General features: G+C 44.0%; 3 protein-coding genes, 1 long non-coding RNA gene and 1 other non-coding gene across 5 annotated transcripts; 2 read left to right on the plus strand and 3 right to left on the minus strand.

Annotated features, from left to right (window-relative positions):
• Positions 1-123: 123 nt before the first annotated feature.
• Positions 124-2,524, minus strand: LOC103986479 (protein DETOXIFICATION 53). The gene is made up of 2 exons (XM_009404500.3): positions 2,160-2,524; positions 124-1,621 (listed from the first exon to the last, which is right to left on the minus strand). The coding sequence occupies exons 1-2, from the start codon at positions 2,298-2,300 to the stop codon at positions 233-235; spliced, it is 1,530 nt and encodes a 509-aa protein (XP_009402775.2). The 5' UTR covers positions 2,301-2,524; the 3' UTR covers positions 124-232.
• A 10,045-nt stretch (positions 2,525-12,569) lies between these two features.
• On the plus strand, positions 12,570-13,357 carry LOC108952860 (uncharacterized). Its single transcript, XR_001978016.2, has 3 exons — positions 12,570-12,895; positions 13,069-13,103; positions 13,330-13,357. It is a non-coding gene; the product is annotated as an uncharacterized LOC108952860 (long non-coding RNA).
• A 646-nt stretch (positions 13,358-14,003) lies between these two features.
• Positions 14,004-14,085, minus strand: TRNAS-UGA (transfer RNA serine (anticodon UGA)). Its single transcript has one exon. It is a non-coding gene; the product is annotated as a tRNA-Ser (tRNA).
• Positions 14,086-16,333: 2,248 nt separating this feature from the next.
• Positions 16,334-17,320, plus strand: LOC135611911 (uncharacterized). The gene has a single exon (XM_065107557.1). The coding sequence runs from the start codon at positions 16,420-16,422 to the stop codon at positions 16,996-16,998; it is 579 nt and encodes a 192-aa protein (XP_064963629.1). The 5' UTR covers positions 16,334-16,419; the 3' UTR covers positions 16,999-17,320.
• Positions 17,321-21,285: 3,965 nt separating this feature from the next.
• LOC135611912 (uncharacterized) lies at positions 21,286-22,746 on the minus strand. Its single transcript, XM_065107558.1, has 4 exons — positions 22,565-22,746; positions 22,282-22,407; positions 21,999-22,169; positions 21,286-21,529 (listed from the first exon to the last, which is right to left on the minus strand). Exons 1-4 carry the CDS (start codon positions 22,640-22,642, stop codon positions 21,452-21,454), a joined length of 453 nt encoding a protein of 150 aa, XP_064963630.1. The 5' UTR covers positions 22,643-22,746; the 3' UTR covers positions 21,286-21,451.
• Between the last annotated feature and the right edge of the window lie 264 nt (positions 22,747-23,010).

The raw sequence follows: 23,010 nt of genomic DNA on the forward strand, positions 1-23,010 counted from the left end.
CGCCAATTTAATTGCTTCTCTATATTCTGCTGCTTCGAATGACATTGTTGACAATTTAACAGCATATTCCACTGCAAGTCTGAAGAATCGGATATGGTGGATGATGCCTTTGGCTAGCATTTGGAACATATATATGCTTAGTGTATATGCTGAGTTCTCATGACTGCAACAATTCATGCAATCCACAATTTAGCAAACTGTTACAGGTGAATCTGTACATCTATTTGTCGTCTCAAGCAAGAAGGGTGACAGAGAGCTCATCCTTCTCCCCATTGGCTGCAGTCCCCGTGAGCTCCTCTGCCCGCTTCGCCTCCGCCTCCCAGTCCGTCCGAGCGACGGTGCACAGCACCAGGCACACGCACGACGCCTGCGCAGCCACGAGGCCGAGCCACAGCCCCTGGAACCCGAAGCCCAGGCGGAACCCCGCCACGGCCGCCACCGGCAGCCCGATGACGTAGAACGAGCAGAAGTTGATGTTGGCGCCCACCGCGGGCCTGGCGCTGCCGCGGAGGACGCCGCAGCCGGCCGTCTGCGGGCAGTTCCCCAGCTCGCACAGCCCGACAATGGGCAGCGCCGCTGACGTCAGCGCCAGGGTCGGTAGCTCGTCGGTGAACATCCTCCCCCACGCGTGCCGTACGCCGACGGTGAACGCGAAGGCCAGGGAGCCGACGGCCGCGGCTACCGAGAGGCCCACCAGGGCCGCGTGCCGGGCCCGGGCGGGGCGGTTCGCCCCCAGCTCGTGCCCCACCCGTGTGGAGAGGCCCATGCTGAGGGAGGCCGGGAGCACGTAAATGAGGCCCGTGGTCTGGATCAGGACGCCCATGGCCGCGACGCCGGCCCTGGGTTCCGGCAGCCGGCCGCACAGCAGCAGCATCACCTCGTACCACCACCACTCGAGGCAGACGGAGGCGGCGCTCGGCAACGCCAGCGCGAGGAGCGGCCGCCACCCCCTGATGCTCTCCCTCGAGAGGCCCGCCCAAGGCTTTATGGAATTCTCGGACCGGAGAAAGAAGCCCACTAGGCCCAAGTCGATGCTGATCGTGTTCCAGGACGAAGCCAGAGCCACGCCCTTCACCCCGCAGTCCAAGTACGAGGCCAGGAAGTAGTTCACCGGGAAGTGAAGCAGCAGGGCGAAGGCGGCAAAGAGCGTGAGCGGCTTGGTGTGGCTCTGCGTCCGCAAGAAGATCCTCAGCGGGTGGAGATGGGCTTGGGCGATGAGGTCGGGGAAGGAGTAGAGGAGGTAGTCTTTGGCCACGGAGGTGATTGCAGCGTCTTGGCCCAGTCTTAACAGGATGGGTTCCATGTTGAGCCACAGGAGAGTGATGGGGATAGTGGCGAAGAGGAGGAGGAGAAGGGTCTTCTGAAAGGTGTGGGCGAGGACGGACCAGCGCTTGGCACCGAAGGCTTGTCCGCAGATGGGTTCCATCCCCGTGGCCAGGCCCTTGAGGACGGAGTAGCCGGTGATGTTGGCGAAGGCGATGGCGAGGGAGCCGCCAGCGAGCTCGGCGCCGCCCAGGCGGCCGAGGAAGAGCATGGAAACCACGGACCTGGAGTAGAGAAGGAAGCTGGTGATCACGATGGGCCACACGATCCGGCCCAGAAGGACGAGCTCCTCCCCCACCTGCACCTCATCGTTCACCAAACAGAGCCGGAGTTAGAAGAATCCATTATGTAGTCACAGTAATGCATGGCATTCTATAGCAGCATTACAAATCATCACATCGACATTCGACCACCGTCTTACGAGTAAGAATGCAGTGGTGAGTTGGACGACTCCACTGCTGACTGAACTACCAAGTGCATCACGTACACCTGTCTCCGGTGGGCCTCGGAGGTCCGTCCATCTACGTGTGTGGAGAGTGGGCGAGGAGGGGATGCGTGTGTGCCACTGCAGCAGTGCATGGATGCTGCTCGTGTGCACGATCCCTTCGCAGAGAAAAAGCATGGCCGTGCGTGCCGGACAAGGGGAGGCCCTCGACCTCATTCGCAACCTCTTTCGGCAGCTGGACGAGGTGCAAATCTTTCCATCTACTTGTACCACCATCGGAAAGGAAACGTGCGTGCGTGTGGGTTGAACTTGGACGAGACGATGATGCAGCAACTAATCTCAGGAATGGGAACCCAAACGAGGAAGGAAGGAGGCCATGACTGCGGATTACCTCATCGGCGTGCGGCTCTCCTTCTCCTTGTTGATCGTGGATTAGCTCTTCGCAGCCGCTCCTTCTCTCTCCATCATCATCGCCGTCCAATCTGGCATCGGAGATGGATGATACCGGCAGGGCCTCCTTGTTTCTGCACATGGTGTGTGGTTGCGTTGCTCCCGGGAAGGATCACCGCCGTGCAAGTCGGAGGAGAAGGAGATGGGAGTGGAGGCGAAGAGGGAGAGGAGACGGCTTTGGGAAATGGAAACTGGAGAGGGTAACAAAGCCTACAAATATATACGCGACTCGAGCGAATAATTCCTTTTCTTCTTCGATCTGCTTTGTTCTTTTGCTCCGGCGAGACAGAGAATAGGGTTGCCTCCTATTCTGGGTAACCGAGCTGTTGTGTCACTTATTATACCGTGACTTAAGGCACGAGTCGTAATCACGAAACACACAAACGCATCGCCTGGCAAAATCGCGACCCATGGTGTGGCTTGGGCCGTGACATACAGCGACCTCAAACTTGACCAAGTTAAGCTCCTTGGCCGTATGGATGAACTTTAATATCTCTACGTCATGTGTTATGAGTTCAAACATTAGTTCTAATCCAAGTCAAACACATCATATATACTCCAACATCCTAATAATCCCCATTCACTTAAGCAAAATCACATTCAAGTTAATGAAACTGGTTGTGTGTGTGTATATATAAATATAGTAGGAAAGAGGAAAGAAGTATAGAATAGAAGGAAAAAGAATTATTCTCTTCTTCCAAGTCAATAATGGTGCAATGAGGCAACATATATAATAATAGTTCATAATAGCCTTTGCACAGAGGATCGCAAAAGGTCCCATTCCCCGTATGTATTCACCAAGTGGGTTCTTAAAAGCTTGTGTAGACTCCAGGCAGGAAGCTCTCCACGACACTGCTCAAATCTTGCAGCGTATTTTATTGTTGTCTCCAAGCGAGGCTGGAAACAGTAAGAATTCTCTCTCGTGCATGCAATGGCAGCTTATCTTCGAAGACTAAAGCTCTTCGAGATGGGTTTATCGTACGATAACAATGGTTTTCGACCCAAAAGATAAGGGGACATGGACGTGACAAGTTCCTATTTAGGTTAGTTCATTGTATGGCCATTCTTGGATTATGCTTAAAGAACGTCATATGTGCATCATTATCTCTTAATCAGGCAATCTTACCTGTAAACGAGGGCGATAATAGGAGACTGGACCACTTCGATTCTGCACCTTATCATACTACTTAATGTTATCTTTCCCAATTTTATGCTGTGATGTTTGGTCATACCTAATATCTCCAGTGGACATCACTGCTGTTGTCTGCTTGCATTGTCCGTGTGCTGTGAGACTTCAAGCAGGATTACTCCGTAGCTTTTGACGCACACCTTGCAAGGAGAAGGATCAAACTGCAATTACTTAATGGGAGGAGATCTACCCTACTTCCTAGTTCCTACTACTTCCAAGTGGGGCGTGGTGTGGTGTAGAGAGTGCCATAACCTTGTTTGTGATGCCCACAGATTGATAGCTCCACGAAACCGGAAAGAAGCTGAAATCAGCAACACCGCAACCATCGGTTTTCCAAAGCCATATGGTTCCCAAAGCAAATGCATGCATACATGCGTGCATGGGGGGGGACTTGTCAAGTGTAATGTAAGCCAAAACCATCTGTCTGTGTTTTCCAAAGCCGGAACGAGCATTCCAAGCAAAAATGCATGCAAGTCGAAACCATGAATTCATTCATGTAGTCGGAAACACTTTGATTCCCCAAAGCCGGAGACAGAGTTCCTACAAGTCCATGTAAGCCCATCAGCTGTAGTCTGTATGTAGGCTACAGGTTATGCGCATCAGCTGTAGTCTGTATGGGGGTGCTCTTCATATGTCTCAAAGGTTGAAACCCAAGTGAATCTGGTGCTACATGCAAATCTTATGTATATAAATATCATAGCTTATCATGTGTTTCACATTGCTTCTTCTAGACAATCATCTTGATGCTATTAATCTATTTTTATAGACAGATTCTTAGAGAATGTGATTACAAGCCAGGTTAATTTCCTGCTGCTTGCTTGGCAGATCTGAATCATTCTGCCCTTTGCTGCTTAAGATCATGACATAGTGCTTACTTAATTTCAGGGCCCCGTATTCTGCAGACTGTCTGTTCACTGGCAACAAAAGGTGATTGGACAATGGGTTTTTGACCATCTATCAACTTGTCAGATCTCAATGGATATATGGAATTACTTGTCAACAAAAGGTGCTTGGACAATACTCGATGCCACCTTATGATATATCTGATAGTGATTTCTTAATAGATGAGAGATTTTCTCGACAGCTTAGCAGATAAGATTTCAAAGACTATACGAGAAAATTTTATCGTTTAGTTGAGAAATTTTTTTATTATTATTATATATAAATAGACATTATATGACACTAATTGAGATGTACATTCTCGATAATAGAGAGGTGTGAACCTCTGTCTCGGGCCAGCGACCATCGCCGTTGTAACCATATTCCTAAGCGAGACTCCACGACCAATCCTCATCTTCCTCACCACGATAGTCTTCACTGATCTATCACAACAGTCTGCAGACTTGAGGAGATCGAAGGGGACGCCTGTGCCGTCAACAGTCTACACACTAGGCGGTCCGACGCTCTCCTCTACATATACATACAACTGCACCACGCACAGCACCGCGTGGATCGTTGCTGCGTGCACGATCTCAAGCCATCGCATTCACCCACCTCTCACCTCCCACCTTCCACTCCTGCCAACGCCTCCGCCACCGTTGTCCTCGCCTCCGACAATATCGTCCTCACTACTTCCGGTGGCATCCTATGGTAGCGTTTTGATCTTCCTATGGACATGCTCCTGCCGGGTCACATCTTGGTCCTAGCGAGGATCTTGTCTTGGTGCAGGCCTACCATCCCTTTTTGCGGTTACCGAACAATCTTTGCAGTTCTCTCCTGATGCCTCTGATCAGTGATCGGGGCAGCCACTGCGTCCTGCTCCACCTTCGCCTCAACAAGCAACATTTGGAACCTTTTCACACCACTTGCTGCATCACTGCCTAGATTCCTAACTGCTTATCTGCTGCATAAAGATCTGCAGCTGTCTTACACAAAGCTAACCTTCTCCTTCAACAAAGACCTCGTTTGCCAACAACCTTCCTCAGGTGACACTATATGCACCACCACCACTTCTTCCCTGATCATTGGAGTCACTGCAACCTTTTACCTACTTCTATATGTCCTTATCATCTACCTCTGATGCTCCAATTGTTGTTCCCGCAGGGAACTATAGTACTTTCCCACATCCAAGCCTTATTTTCATCAATGTAGCAACCCTCATCCCCTTCAAATTATCCAAAGGTGGCAATTACGCATCCTAGAGTACTCAATTCTTTAATCTCCTATTTAGCTATGATCTTCTAGGCTATGTCGATAGCTCCCTTCGTTGTTCACCGACAATGCTAAACATCCCAGGAGCACCCAGTCCAATATCAAATCTGGACCACAAATTATTATTACGCCAGGATCATCTCATCCTCCAGGCAATTCAAACCTCGGTTGCTGGATCTCTCGTCCCGCTCATATCTTCATGTGACATTGCTGCCAAAGCCTGGTGCAAGTTGCAAACTACCCTAACGAATAGTTCACGCACACGCATGCTTAGTCTCCTATCCAGTCTCTTGATAACTAGACCAGAGGGAAGTCCTGTTATTGATTACACAACATAAATGTTATCATCGATAACTTGGCCTTGATAGGTTATTCTCTCAGTGATGAAGAAATCACTGTTCATATCCTCAACGGCCTCGGCAACGAGTACAAGAAATTGGCAATAATAATACGGGCACATGACTCATCAGTGTCTTTCGAAGAACTTTACAATAAGCTGACTGACTATGAGATATATCTAAAGCGTGAAAACAAATTACCAAGACCATCCATCACAGCTCAAGTCAGTTAAAAATTTACGAGGAGGGGCAATCCGTATAACAAGATTGTCAACAAAGGTTTAACTAAGATGCCTCCTGAACCTATGAGCTCCAAACAAACCATACCTCCTCAACATCATCAATATTCCAATCATAACACCTAAGGTGGCTACTTCACTCCTCAGCAAGCTTGGCGCCCTCACCACCGACAAAAAGTTATGTGCCAACTATGTGATAAAGTTGGTCATTCTACAAAGGTCTATCGATCTCGACTCAAACTCCCTACTCAATCACATTGGTCTCAAGCAAATCTCACGACTACTCCAAACACTAGTGATCTAAATTAGATCGTGGATTCTTCGTGGATTCTGATGCATCTCATCACATCACCTCTGATCTACCGAACTTGTCCATCCACAACAACTACAATGGAAATGAATACATCATCATCGATGATGGCAAAGGAATTCCTATTACTCACACTGGTTCTACAATATTTAATTCACCTACCATAATTTTTACACTCGATGATGTTTTGTGTGCACCTCACATTAAACAAAATCTCATTTCTGTTTCTCAATTTTACAAACAAAATAATACCTCCATTGAATTCTTTTCTAACTCCTTTTTTGTCAAAGATTTGAGCATGGGGGCATCCTTGGTCCAAGGCCAGAGTAAAGATAATGTTTATGAATGACTGTTAGTTCCACAAATAAAACAACCCACTGTCTACTCCTCAGTTGCAGCTCCAATTGATGTATGGCATCGTCGTCTCGGTCATCCCTCACTCTCTATCCAAAATAAATTACTTTCTCATTATTCTCTTCCTACTCTTAAAAATACAAGTATTATCACTCATTGTGAAGCTTGTCTCAGTAATAAAAGTTATAGACTTCCTTTTGGCACTTCTTTCATATCATGTTCTATACCATTTGAAATTATTTATACTGATATCTAGGGTCCTGCTCTCGTCATCTCCTTTGATAAGTTTAGATTTTATGTTATTTTTTAGACTATTTTACTAAGTACACATGGATATACCCTCTCCGTCATAAATCAGAAGTTTCAATAATCTTTGCCAACTTTAAAAAGCTGGTCGAAAATTTCTTCCAGTCTACCATTAAAACAGTCTACTCTGATGGTGACAGTGAATATCAAGCCCTTACATCCTACCTCTAAACCTGTGGCATCCAACACCTTAAGTCACATCTACATACTCCTCAACTAGTTGGCTCTGCTGAACGCACTCCTCAAGTAGTTGGCTCTACTGAACGCAAACATCGATATATCGTAGAAACTATACTCACTCTAGTCCTCCAATATCAATTACCATTTGAAAAACTATTTTTTAAATCCTCTAATCTTCACAAACTCAGTATATTTAGTTGTTTATGTTATACGTGGCTACGTCCCTATACACCACACAAGATCACACCAAAATCTAAGCCTTGCATTTTCATAAGATATTCTCTTGAATATAATGTATTTCGATGCTACGATCCTAAAACTCAAAAAGTCTTTGTCTCCCGTCATGTTATTTTTGTAGAGTCTGCCTTTCCATTTCAAAACCATGAGTCTCCTACCATGCAAGCTACTCCAACAAATATACATCACTGGAGTATACCATCGATCCCCTTAAACGAATCTCTCACCAAACCATCCAGTCCTTTTTCTCAAGATCCACTCTTTTGTTCTCCCGGTTCAACAACTCCTCACTCCCTCCATTACTTTTCCTCTTCCTTCTTCACAAATATCACTCATTACTGGTGTCATATCCTCATAAACACAACAATGTTATTTACCTAGTGCCACTGATGTATCTCAACCTAACCCAATCCATGTCAATGCCTCTCCACCACCCATACCAATACCACAATCTATAGCTCCTAAACATCCAATGATAACTCGCTCAAAAAGTGGTATCTTTAAACCAGTGAACCTACCACAATCACTCAAGCCCAAAAATCTCCACACTAGCGTAAAGCCATGTGTGAAGAATATGATGCTCTACTCCATAACTCTACATGGACTCTTATGTCATTTTATCCTACACAAAACATCATCAGGTGTAAATGGGTCTTTCGAATTAAGCAGAACTCAGACGGGTCTGTTACTAGATACAAAGCTCGTTTAGTTGCCAAAGGGTTTCATCAATGACCTGGAGTTGACTTCATAGAGACTTTTAGCCTCGTAGTTAAACCTACAATAATTCGGCTTATTCTAAGTTTGGTCATCTCTAGGGGCTGGCACTTACGCCAACTGGACATTAATAATACCTTTTTACAGGGGACTCTAACTGAATATGTCTTTATGCAGCAACCCCCTAGCTTCGTACATCACCAGTATCCGAGACATGTCTGCAAACTACAAAAAGCCATTTATGAACTCTGTCAGGCTCCAAGAGCTTGGTATACTAAACTTGGATCGTTTCTGATATCAACTGGCTTCATCAACTCCAAGTCTGATACCTCTTTATTCTTACGACAACAAAATGGAAATATAATATATCTTCTAGTGTATATAGATGATATTATTGTCACAGGCAATGATACGAGATTCAGATATTTTTAAAGCAATTGGTTGATCGATTCTCCCTCAAAGATTTAAGACCTCTAAGCTACTTTTTGGGAATGAAAGCAACATTTACATCCTCAGGTCTCCTCCATCACAAAGAAAGTATATTCAAGACTTATTATCAAAGACAAATATGCATAATGCAAAGGAGGTTGCAACTCCTCTCTCTACTAGTGCATCACTCAAAATATATGATGGCAGCACTCTTGCAGACTCAACTCAATACGGCCAAGTATTTGGCTCCTTACAGTACTTAGCTCTCACCTATCCAAATATCTCATTTGCAGTCAATAAACTATCACAATACATGCACTATCCTTCTGCTATGCATTGGTCTGTGGTTAAATGAATTTTGCGGTATCTTAAAGGGACCCTCAATCATGGTCTCTTTCTCCGCAAACATACTCCACTTCATCTCCATGCCTTTGCTAATGCTGGTTGGGCGGGAAACTTTGATGATCGCACCTCCACCTCAGGGTATGTCATCTTTCATGGGTCTAATCCAATCAGTTGGAGTTCTAAGAAGCAAAAGATAGTCGTCCGGTCTACAACTGAAGCTGAATATCATGTCATCGCTACTGTTGCTACTGAACTCAATTGGGTTACAAATCTCCTCAAGGAACTCAAAGTCAGCTCTACCCTTACTCCTATAATATATTGTGACAATGTTGGAGCTACCTACTTATGCATCAATCCAATGTTCCACTCGCGCATGAAATACATTGCACCGGCTTTCACTTCGTGCGAGATCTTGTGGGGACATGATAATAGAGAGATTTCTTCAACTGCATAGCAGATGATAGATTTCCTCAACTGCATAGCAGATGAGATTTCCTCAACTGCACGAGGAAATCTCGCTGTTCAGTTGAAAAAAATATTTTCTTTCACTATGTATAAATAGACAGTAATTAAAATATGTGTTCTCTTTACCTTTATAATTTCACTCTTCGTTTTATCATTTTATCAATGTCTCCTAATTGGTTTTGTGACCAATAATCAATGAACCTGTGTCATGGCTGCATTCCCTCCTGGAAGCTACTCAGTGAAATCATCTTCAGCTCCTGACACAGACAGCATCATGTAGGTTGGGTGTATATTCTTTCAAGCTTTATGTTTCTTTAGCATGGTTAATCTTCCCTTTCCTTCAGTTATCATATGACAATTGCTTTAGATTGGTTTAGGATAGTTCCTGGTCACTGCTTCAACATCTGAGAGACTTGGTTTCAGCTCATGGAAGTTGGTCCAACATCCATACTGCAATCATTCTGGCCAAGCTTGGGTAATCGATTCTGTTTAGTTCAGGATGTTCCACCAAGTCTCCTTCGCTTCACAGGAAAGGCAACACTAACGCAGACTAAAAAGGTCATTTCTGCTTGATTGACATGCACACAGATCTATTTGTAGAACCACACTTCCTACAGAGATTAACCTGGTGATACTGACCGAGCTATCCAAGTCAACTCCTCCGTGGCACTCTCAAGCCAATGACTTCATGCCGCCACAACCAAAGGGAAGGCAGGAATTTGGATCCCTTGCAACACTTACGTACGTTGCATGCATACTCCCAGGACACAAGTTTCAATCCTAAGAGGTACATCCAAAACTTCATTTAACTTTTCTATTCCCAAACAACAACATATATAGTAGATGTCTATTAAGGTAAATAGGAAACAAAGAATGCATATATAGTTAATACATATAGTTCATTCATACTTTGTCCACAGTGATTCTAGTTTTGAACCATCAGCTCGGAGGATAAGTTCTTCTGTCAACACTAATCTGAAACATAATGGGTGTTGCACTGAACTGCACGGACTGTAAACTAATTAGCCTCTGCTGGTAGCAACATATCTGTAGACCTGATACAATATATCATGCGTACCATCAAAACATGCAGGCCACCACAGTGTTGTGAGCTGGAAGATGATGGAGACTCTCCTCCTCTTTCGGGCTAAGGATGATTAAGAGTTCTTCTGTACACATAAGAACACAAACCGGATCCAGTAAAGAAGACAATCAAGCGTAATGTTGGAAATGTGCATTCCCCCATTGTTGGGTACATTCTAATAGTTTCCTTCTTGGTTAATGTCCTCTTTAGTCCATCCTGTCAAATGGGCACAACAGGGCTCTTCCTTATCCTCCAATCCTTGTTTCTGAGCCCTAAGTAGGTGATCGAGACAGTGGCTAAAGCTTTGACCCTAATCATGTGCTAACGTTGTTGGAGTATAGACATGTCTAACTTCTGATATATTTCATATCACAAGCTCAATCTTATGGAGCAGGTACTCTCCCCACTGTTTTTGCTGCACCAAGAACACCAAGGTAAATTTCTTGTTGGTCAAGTCTGCGGAGGTCCAATTAATGTTAGCACTCCAAAATGTGCTCGTGGCTAGCAATGGGCATGGGAGGGAAGCAACATGTTTAGCTATCCAGATTTCCATCACTCTAATTGAGACGAAGCCTTCAAGTCACCTTTGTCACTGGCTTCTGAACTGAACTCAGCCCACCCAACTATGGCAACGGTGTCAGGCTCACAAGGCATGCAAAAGAGTGCGCATGGAGTTGTTGGGTTGCTACATTTGAGCAGTAAATTGCATGCAGAGATCAGACCACTGTGCCCAAGGGAATATGGAAACCATGGCTAAGGAACAAAAGCGCAAGGCCGCCATGGTATTCTCCCTCTGTGGTCCTTCGTTTACCAAACCCACAGCTCAGGTTCGTGTGAGCCAAGCACAGGCCACGGAGGTCCTCGTTCCTGCAGTTGGATGGCACATGGCTGTTTGGACCTAAAGGAGAAAAGGCTAAGAAGAGTTGCATGGAAGGAGATGGGTTCTGAAAAGGATTCTTCACTTTAATAGCTCGAGCTTTGGAGTCGCCATCGCCTTTGGAGGGGGATTCAGGAAGAACATGCAACCTTTCTCATTTGAGACACCCTCAAGATCAATGATCTTGTTGGGCAGTGGACATCACGTGTACATGATCCAGTTGTTAGAGACAACCTCTCTCTCTCTCTCTCTCTCTAGCATGACTCTCTTATCTGTTGTCTGAAAGCCAAAGCGGTTCTCGGTTTGCCTGGTGAGATCTGTCACCTGAGTGACCTTGCCAAAACCTAAGACAAATACCTGACAGCAGCGATGGTGGATTAGACTTACAGACACCTCACAGATGCTGATGTGTTTAAGATGATAGCTTATCACGAAGGAAGAAGAGCAAATTGTTGCTGCATCAGACAAGGAGACCAATGATGGTAGAGGACAGTGGATGAGACACCAACATTGGATGCAGAGATTCCTTCTTTTCTTTGGGTCTTTGTAAGGCCTCAGAAACTGTACCATTGGATTCTCACCTGTTTTCACTGCTAATGTTTTCCATCCATCTTTCTCCTCCCTTGTCAATTACATTCCAGCATTTACATTAACGCTTTGCTTTCATCATGATCTCATCACTATCACATATGGGTTTAAGGTTGCAGTGAAGGACAGCTGGAAGACATTGATATGACACCTTTACTACTTCGAAAACATTGTATTCTTGTAGCTCAACTTATTATCTGATTTCCTCAAGTTAGCATTTGCAACACAATTTCTTACTGTACTGTTTTCACCCCTAAAACAATAATCTAGATCACATGGAAACCTATACAAATAGGTTAAAGTGCAACCATGATTTAGCATGCATGCATTCCCCTACCTGGACCCAACCAAACTGCACCTTGCCTCACTGCCATGTGACTCACAGAAGTGCTACTTGGGATTAAATAGTGGTACCTTAGATCGCATCAGCAGATCTATAGCTTAACTTTGATACCGAGCGATGTCAATAAATAACAAGAAGCGTGCACTCAGGTGGCAGAGCGGAGAAAGAGTTGGTAGCTTTGGAGAATAAAGCAGCAGGAAAGAAGAGCTTTAAACGAGAGAATGCTACAGGTGATCTTTCTCTTTTGGCTTCGGAGAACACAAACACAGTGAGTTCCCACAGGGATTAGAGCACAAAGGGTGAACGAAGGCAGACTTGGTGAATCGGGAGAGAGGTGGTAAGGGGTACTTCGAGGTCTGCGACACACTCTGCTTCCCTCGTTCCTCCCCGCTGTTTCGGCTTGTGTGGAGCTTCCTTCTTCGCAGAAGAGGATGGGGAAAATGAGAGGAGGATGGGCGTCAAGGATGGCGCTTCTGTGCTGTGTTTCTTTCTCTTTCCTTTCGGCCTTTGCTCTTCTCGAGGAAACAGGTGATTAGAACCCTGTTCTTTTGTGCCATTGGAGATCTAAGCAGTAATCATCTGCAGTTCCAGTCAAATCTTGTAGATGCTTTGCTGCTTTGCGTTTGTATGCATGCGCTTCTCCTTCCTCGGCCAATGTTGCAATCATATAACATTTCCATCTCTCCATTTCTCTGCTACAGGGATAGGAAGCGCGAGAACGAAGTCTTTCGTGCAGGTGCACTTCCTTTCTCTCACTCGATTTCTTCTCTGATTCTTCTTGCCGTGAAGCGACGAGAAATGATATCAATCGCTACGATGCACGATTGATGCGACTTCTGCAAAGCTTGACTGGAGGCGCAACGTAGAAAACTTACGCGCTCTTCCGCTAAAATGCGCGGGTTTCCGTCTTCGAGCGTTTACTAGTACGACTGCACTGCCTCTGAAGCGACTGTGCCCTGCAGGGTCCGTGGTCAGCACGTGAGGTAGGCACGGCGGCGGCGGCGGCGGCGGAGGAGGAGGGGGAGCGGAGGGGATTGATGGGACCGGGGTCGTATCCTCCGCGGTGCGCGTCAAAGTGCGGCAAGTGCACCCCGTGCCGGCCGGTGCACGTGCCAGTCCCACCCGGGACACCGGTGACCTCCGAGTACTACCCCGAGGCGTGGCGGTGCAAGTGCGGCAACCGCCTCTACGTTCCGTAGCAGCGGAGTCCCCTCGGTTGGCGGTGCACGGGCATGATCGCAGCTTTTCAGCGGGGGGAGACGACGCGAGGAGGAACAGTAGCAGCGCTACGACACATCAATGCTACAGTGCGTTAATTTCATGTCCGTGGACGAGGGTGGGTAGTCCGAGATGAGAGTGGAGGAGCCATCAATGTATGCGGCATGCAAGCATGCACGTCCAAAGGAGTCGTATAGTAAACACTGTTGCTGTTGCTGTTGCTGTCCATTTATGAGCTCTCTACGATTGGTGGCGGCTGGTAGCCAGTTGTAGATGTCAGTCTGCATACATCTTCTTCCTGGACGCGGTAGGCATAAAGATGAGGTTTGAGACTTCTTTGGGCTGTGCATCATTTGAGAAGTTGGGCTCTATTTCGGCCCAGTTAAAGGCCCAAAAAGATTAAAAAGAAAAAAAAGCGCGTCGACAGCAGGGTTCGAACCTGCGCGGGCGGAGCCCAACAGATTTCAAGTCTGTCTCCTTAACCACTCGGACATATCGACGATCTTGCTTGTTGTTCTACTTTATTCTTAATATTCTAATATTGTACAATTAGACCGTGCAATATATTATACATAAAGTCATCATAAATCACAAGTTGAATATATCATTTATTCATATTGATCGGAGCTCATAAACCCTATAGAAAGAGACGCTACATATGGAGGGAGAGTAGGCAATCAATCCTAAATACCTCGAGACAATGTTATATCATACATCATAAATAGATATATTCTTATGAATGGATATTTCTCATGAACTGATTCAACATCATTTTCATGCAAATCCTATATCTCCGGTATCCATCCCAATAAAAACAAAAAATTTGTTTAATAAAAATTAGTGCAATAATAATATAATCATAAATCACTGAGATATGATATTGTGAAATGCTCTCATGTAAAATGACTGTAGTTGAAGAGTGAGCCAATTTTCACCTCGAGAACACTAAGAAGATAGTAACCATTGCATCAACCTTGCCGGAATTCCAACCACAATATTAAATCGTGCTACGGCCATCGACATCTACTGTAAAATAAATGCACTGACATGAAGTATTTAATTGTAACTCCGACAAGTTAACATGAGAGCAGTTTTGCTGCGATCTACATGCAGTATCCCATGCACGGGAGAGAAGAACAATGGAGGAGGGAGCTCCAAATCTTTCGGTGCCGAAGAACCCGCATCGGATGACTCGTAAGTAATGTTGACCCAATTGCCATTAAGTCAATTTGGTGAGCTTGTTTTAGTCGCACTAATTCACCATTGTCTCCCATTATTCTGCATTCTCGATCGAGTATTACAATACATCTTGCCTTGGGTTTATGTCATCTTCATATAAAATCTTCGCCTTTCATTTACTAGTGATTAGTGTAGTATATGCACAGTGACTTCATTAGGATTTCAAGCCATAAAAATGAGAAATGATTGTGCTTTATATATATATATATATATATATATATATATGATGAGCAAAGTTCGACCATCTCATCCACCAAAGGTGGTGGTTGTCGAAGGATGGAGTTCTTCTATACCAATAGTTTGAATCTATGTTGTTGATTATTGTATGTGGCATATATAATTATATAGTAGATGTAGCCCTAAGCTTCCCAGCGCATTCTCAATAAAACAACATAAAACGAAATTGATAAAGAGAGGAAAATATTTTTGTGCTTTATATAGTATTAGAGAAAATTATCGTTGATGTCTAAGTTAACCATATATGGTCTAAGGGTGTAAGAATATTCGAGGTAGTGACCAAGATAGCTTTGAGATGATTTTGATGTGAAAATATCCAACTCCCAAGGTAGCACATACACTAAAATCGATATAAAAAAAAATTTCTCGACTCGATCATTTCGATACTTAAGCTAGTGATTAAGATCTCTTAGTGGGTGTATATTTTTTTCAAAAAAAGCTCCCCGACGTTATGCCAAGAATTAGCTTTTATACCTAGTTTTGGAGGGGTTAACTTGTAATCGACCAAATATCTCCCTCTTAATGTTTTGTCTACGTGAGCGGTAGGGGAAAGAAACCCCGAATTATTTGCTTTGGACTTTTGTCAACGCGAATAGATGAGTGGTGGATAGTAACATGATCCTTTTTCTTTCATGATAGCTTCAATATAATGATTGTATCATATGATAATTAACTGTTAGTATATTCCTTATCATATAATCATCATAAAATATTCTCCCATTTTTGTTTGCTTAGTATATGAAACATGAGTTTTAGAATTACTCATTTTATGAGTGCAATTACTTCAGGACATTTGTATGAACAAGTATTCAGCTATATATATATATATATATATATGACAACAATCATCTTTACAACTACGCTCAACCTTCAGTAGGTGCATTAACTGCTCAATATCACAAAGCCACAACCATACTATTACAATAAATGGTCTTCCCATCTCTCACCACCACCGTATTAATTTCATCCCCCATATCGACCTACCCCTTCTATCCAAACCACTGGCCTCTCTCCTAATAACCACAATGAATGGTCTGCCTTGCGCTCCATCACATCGGTGTTTGCCCCAAGTATTGATGCTTGCCACTCACAGAAGCTTGATTAGAGTGTCAGTTGCCATTCATCCATTAATATATATGTATATAGATATAAGGTCATGGTGAAATTTTAGTCTAATGTATCATGACATGCTCCTATGAGTCAGAAAGCATATATATGCAAGTGCACGTTCTATACATCAGCATCTCACCTAGTTAATTCTGACCTACAAAGCTGAAGACCCAGCAAGTCCACGATTCATTTGTCTGTAAGCACTGGTCGCCTCTCTCTCTCTCTCTCTCTCTCTCTCACAACTGAGGATGCTCTCCAGCAGCTCAGAGCTTCCCAGACCGTCTCTCCAGATCAAACAAGATGACAAGTTCTACTGCAGGCTGCTGTCCAAGGAAAGCTCTTTGACCCACCCGTCATTTAGGGTGTACTACGGGGTGGCCTCCGGCGCAGTCCCGTTCTTATGGGAGTCGCAGCCTGGCACGCCCAAGCACACCGCCTCAAGCACCAACCTGCCACCTCTCACTCCTCCGCCCTCCTACTACTGCAGCACCAAGAACAAGAGTTGTCGGAAGTCCCCCAAGTCGAATCTGATCCAGATCATACTCCCCAAGCTCAGCTTGAGGAAGTCCCACAAGTCGCCCTCATCGTTGTCCCCGGCAACATCTCTCAGCTACGATCACCGCAGGCGGCACTCCATCTCAGGGTCGTCCTTCTCATCAAGGGGCGACGAGGAGGAGTCCGATGACGGGTCCCCAACATCAACTTTCTGCTTCGGGGTGCCACACAGGGCTGGCGGCGGGCTCAAGCGTTGCTTCTCGGCAGTGCTTATGAAGAACCCGTTGCTGCCGATCGACGGTCGTGGATCCGGCCAAGGTGCTGCTGCTTAAGCGTTCATCTTACCTACTGCTGCCGTGTGTTTCGGTAGTGGTCTCTGTGGTCATCAGTCTCATACATCAAAGATAAGATTAGTCTAATAATAGCTACGGATGAAGTGTTTGTCCTGCATCCAAAATAACGTGGCTTAAAGGTTTGTAGTGGCACAGCTCACGCTGTTTCCTTTTGGGTTTCGTACTCTTTGTGACATGTAAGTTGTCCCAGTACAAGATTGGAGCTTTATTGATGGAAGTGTCACTGTAACAGGCTTCGGAAGAGCTTATCCATCTTGTGTCGAAGCAAACGAGGTGCTAAACTACTAGTCCTTATGAAGAAGACAGTGTTGCTTGAATCAGTGTAGTACTTGGTGGCGGCCATATATACTTATCCTTTCTCTTTCTTGGAATAGTCTGCTGACTGTTGATCATCGATAAACGATCAACTTGGTGAAGATATCACTGGCACGATCATCAAATTCTCGCTATCACTAAGAGGGATAAAGATAGGAACTGATTCCTACTCAACACCCAATTTGATGATAAGATTATTAGGATATATGTCTCCCTCTGTGCATGGGTGCATGAATCAACGATAAGCTTCCTCTGCGGACCTCCATATAATTATTTTTCTTGTTGTGTACTCCCAGAGCACCTACTCATAATTCAAGATCTTAATGTCAAGTACTCTGTGGACCTCTCTTCTTTTACTTGTTTTGGTTCTCACTTTTCCTGCATGCCAATACGTGGCTTTTGCCAGTCCAAGAAAGCACTAAGCTACATCTGGCTTATAACATGCATCAGCCATCACCTTAGCAAGCGCTCATCTGCTAATCCTTTCCACAACTGTTCCAGCCAAGTGACTGGAAAATAGAAGTCATTGAATTCCACCAGCTTTGATTTGGTGCAGCCTGGAGTGGATGAGTGGGACAATGCACCAGCAGATTTGGAGTCTGAAGGTAAAGGGCTTTAAGCAGGAATGGGTGTCCCTGCCATTCAATTTCCCACCATCTCTGAAAGACCTCTTCAATTATGAATAGTGGACATGTGGGTCAGTCAGGGCAAGCAGACAAGCTTCATTAATCTGTAGGACAAAGAAACAAACCATACTTCAGAGTTGTCCATGTTAACCTTCCTTTTCTTTAGAGGTAAAGGTGAAGCTAAAATTATTCGTAGTTGGGATTCCTAATCCAGTTGAGAAAAACACACGATGCATGCAGAGGCTTACTTCATTACAGCCCTCCAAAACTTCTCCTGGTATTATGTAAACACTCCAGGAATCACAAGCACTTGTTCCATGGCCAGGACAAGGGAGCTGGTGTCCTCAGGCATTAATGAAGAAAAGGCCATGTCTGTTCTTCCCCTGTCGATGCCTTCATCTCTCATGGCTTGATCTTGTGGCTAGCTAGAATTATCATTATTGTAAAGGTTATATTGTTGTTGTTCCAATAATAAACGAACTTGTGTAGTTTTCGAGGTAGATCCCAAAGGACACCGGTAAGGGTAGAGGTGATTCAGACTCCTATAAGACCTCGGTTCGTATGTGAAAAGAAATTGGATATGAAAACCGGGCTGATTGGGCCATCAGCCCAAGTTTTACTTGTTTCAATTAGTGTGCAGATGATGATCACATCTGATCATTGCTGACGTATCTAATAACTTAAGAACAGCTAAACAACAAGAGAGTTGGGTGTACCCAAAACACAAAAAGAAGTGTGTGGTTTGATGCATTTTCTTTTATCTTCTGCACCTCCATCTCTTTCTATTTTAATGTCATTAGCAATAAGCTTTCGCATGTTTCACAAAAGAATGACCAGTATATGAACTTGTGGCATGGGTTTAGAAGCATCTGATTCATTATTAGAACATTAGGTGTGTCAGTAACTTATTGGTAATCCAACTTTAAGAACAATTATTGATTGGTAGGTTAGACCACTTCATGCGATGTGTTATCGATCTCACTTAGAGAACACTATTTATTAGCAATCCAACCCAAACAATCTAAAATGGGTTAGGGAGCAGCTTCTGCCGCCTGCATAAGCACTTGTCAGCACCATTTCCTGCATGCAACTCGAAACCTAGATAGATGGTCCTCATGCACCATGGCCTCCCTTCGCAAGCTCAGTGTTGGTGAACTTTTACGCGCGTGATCGATGAGTCAGCATAGCTTGGTCCAATCCCGGATATGCAAGATTGCCCCATGTGAAGACTCGAGTGATGGAAGTGAGCGTCAGGTCGGATTGAGTTGTGGGCCTCATCGCCTACTTCTTCGTTGCTAGCCCCTGCACTTAGGTCAAAGTCGGGAGGGGGATTTCCCGACTCGATTTCTTTGAAGCTTAAATTAGAGTTGAGTGGAATAAGAGTGAATTGAATATGCGAAGTTCTCTCTCTGATGCCGATCAAGAGGTTGGCTTTTATATCTATGAACGAGTGTCGATCATACGTGATCTGTTAATGGCGATCGACTCCTCGGGCGATCGTTCTGTGCGAGCGTCGATCGACCTGTATGGATCCGCACTGTGCGACATCGTTCTGAGCTTTCCGGAATGGCTTTGTGATATGTGGCGTCGTCTCATACGGCCTCAGATAACGTCGGAACAGACGGCCATCCCATTCGAGTCCGAGGTGCCACGTCAATGCAATGCACCATATTAGCCAGGAGGCTCCGTGTTGGTGCTGATGTGGCTGCTGACTATTATCGCGGGGGTGGTACTAGGATATGCCTTATTACTCGGTACTTTGTTCATCCTCGCCTCCTCAATCCCAGCAACAGCACAGCTCAACCCAAAGCCCTGTCGACCATTAGAATGGTGGTCGAGGGATGCAATCGCGCAGGGCTTTGCTTCGACTACGTTTTACATTTCTTTGATTGCTTTGTCAACGTAAGAAAGCTGTGCACTGCGCTTTCGCTTATGATGAATAGATGTCAAGTTAGGGTGTTTGGGATTTGGCTACAGGGATGTGATGGATCCATTCTCCTGGATGAGACACCTACCTTCACCGGAGAGAAGTCGGGGAGGGGTTTCCAAGTGATGAAGTTTTTGTCTTGATGTTTAATGTTGTTGACCATCAAAGAGATTACGACATTGTAAATCGATCGGTTGAGGTTTTCGTGGATCTTACATGTTATCATAGAACCAATATTTTAACCCAAATCAAATTAGACTGAAATCAAAACTAAATCAATATAATGATTCACCTGTTTCAAATCGAATTAGAATCGAATTTGAATGGTTTCGTTATGGTTCTAGATTTTTGAGAATCGGAATTAGAACTGATCGTTCTTGAACTAGAATCGATGGTTCAAAACTACGGTTCACAATTAAAAAATATATATATATATAATTTTTTTATATTTTAAATTATATTTTTATTTTTACAATTATTTTAAATTCAAAAAAAAAAAGATGATTCGATTCAAAACCAGAACAATCGATTTTGGTTCTAAAATCGACCCTTATACAGTTTGATTTCGATTCTTGAAATTTAGAATTTGTAATTGGGGTTTAGGCTACAATGCTTAGTAAATAGATGCCATGTATTATTATCAGACTAATATTTTTATTTTTTAAATTTTATCAAATATTATATGGTAGAAATGGTCTTTCATATTTTAGATTTATCCGTTCACATTTTTGTTGCCATTAGTTTGGTTTTGGGTCAAATAATGTTTTATCCACATTAATTTACGTCGAACTGATACCTTTGACGACATCATGGAAGCAATACGGATCTCCAACAGTCACTATCATTTGTTTCTAATGTCAACCGATCCATATCAGCCGGTGTGCAGTCACCATCGCAGGAAATATTATTACAAGGATGAGAACAACAAGAAGCACTCCCTTCCAACAGGTTAAAGATGGGCGAAAACAGCAGCTTCTGTGTGAGTGCGGCTCATCTCCTTGTCATTTCGTGATTCATGCATTGGTGTTTCCGAATTGACGTCCCAACATCAGTACTTACTCCTTCTAACAGTCTATATAATTGATCTTATCAAAAGGAAACATTCTTCTTCATGCATGATTTTTCTTTTCTTTTAAGGTTGTTTTTTGTGCCTTCCTGTTCATCTAAGTGCCTGCCATACGATCATACAAACCACTCACTCCATCCTAATCTCAGTGTAGAGAAATAAAAAAGACTGGAGCCATGTCTTCCATAATATATATATATATAAAGGAAATGTTCATCGGGCTATCTTTGGCTTGTCCGGCAATTCCTTGGTCATTTCAGCTTTTTGTTTTCAGTAGAAGATATGGGTAATTTTTGACTGGTAATGGCAGTGAGTTCAAAATATATGATAGATTCCAACATACCTTCTTCATATTGGTTCAGCCATAGCTGTAATACACAGAATATTCTACCTTCATCGAAGGGCTTTGCAGCCATTTCCAAAATGTGATACAAGAGGGAACGAAAAGATGGGTTTGCCACCACAGGATTAGTTCTCCTCCCATATCATCACTCTTGTTCATTCACCAACACCGAAGAAACTCTTGATGGCACGTTCCACTGCTTCCTTCACCACTTCAGCATTCATGCTTTCACCCTGATTCATGCAAGTTGGTGAGCTTGAAATTAAGACCAACTTCTATGAGTATGACCCTCAAATGATGTATTCTCAGTCGATGGATGATTCATTTATGTGCATAGAGATCACACATTTATATTTGTGGTGATTAATATCTACCACGCAATCTATCTTGCATAGTTTTGCATGTAATATCTATGCTTATGCTAAAGTCACCTGTGTCAACTATATGCCTCTAAGGAACTCATGAATTTCTAGCGTTACACAATCAGTACTGTATCTACATCTAAATACTATTGAGAATCAAGTTTCAGGTTGAATTTTTAGCCTAAAAATATCGATCTTAGGACTATGATGCTTTTATAAGAGTCTGCATCCTATGCAATAACATGGACGCGTTTTAACCTATTCGATATTGCATAGTATGCGTAATAAAGCATGATTTGGTAGAGGAAGCTAATCTGCAGATGATGTCTCCTTGTCTTACATCTCTTCCAATGGCTTGGAGACGAAATGTGTCAGTGCAAGAGGCCTTAGCTTCCAGCACGTTGAGGCCCAAGTCCTCGAACACCTCAAGAACAGACACCAGCAGTCCCGGGCAGCTCTTCTCCGAGAACACATGGATCAGGTAGCCTTTCTCTAGGGTTTCGACAGTCACCTGTGAAGATATTGGTGGAAACATTAAGCCTCAACAATCCGCTTAAAGTCGGAAGTAATTAACCCAAGAAAACATAAGATGAATGAAGATCATGTCGGCAAACCGTGTTTACCTCAGGTAAGGGACTCTTGTCGACAGGTTTCTGTGTGCATGCGATTTCTTGATTCAATCTTTCCACCTTATGCTTCAACTCTTTGATGTATTTGGAAGCGTCTACTATGATCGAGGATTTCCTTAGCTGCCAAACAGTAAAGAGAAAATTGTATCCACGGTTAAGGGATTGAACGTGTGCTGCTTTCAAGAACTCCGAGAGACACATGTAATGATTACATGGAAGAAAGATGAGAGGAGAAGAGAAGAACAAAAGGGTTTCAGAAATATAGGAGAACTATTACTGCATGAGAGTTGGTGAGGGAGCGAAGGATTTGCAGCTTCTCATGCAGAGCGGCTCTCTTGTGCTCTCTAGACACCATCTCTCTGTCTCCCTCTCCCTTTTTTTCTCTACAGATCAGGTATGGCGACAGGGGGCTGCTTAAAGAGAGGAGGAAGGAGCTATAAATCCACGCGATCACTGATTTCCACCCACATGATGAGTTGCCTCAATTTCCTAAAAGAATTATATGAGGTACAAAGTGAACTGCCTAAACTGCCCATGCTCGATCTTTCTCAAACTCCACTCCCCCTTCTGCCGCGTGAGGAAGCAGATTAACTTGTGTTACCATGTTAACAAGATATACAGAAATGGTCCTCATAGTACACACAACACAGTTCATGTGGTTGCGATCTGCATGTTGTTGTCTTAGAATGAGATAATGCATATGGCACTCCTTCGGGTAGTTCT

This window comes from Musa acuminata, chromosome BXJ2-5, assembly GCF_036884655.1.
Source record: "Musa acuminata AAA Group cultivar baxijiao chromosome BXJ2-5, Cavendish_Baxijiao_AAA, whole genome shotgun sequence".
Classification (NCBI taxonomy): Eukaryota; Viridiplantae; Streptophyta; class Magnoliopsida; order Zingiberales; family Musaceae; genus Musa; species Musa acuminata.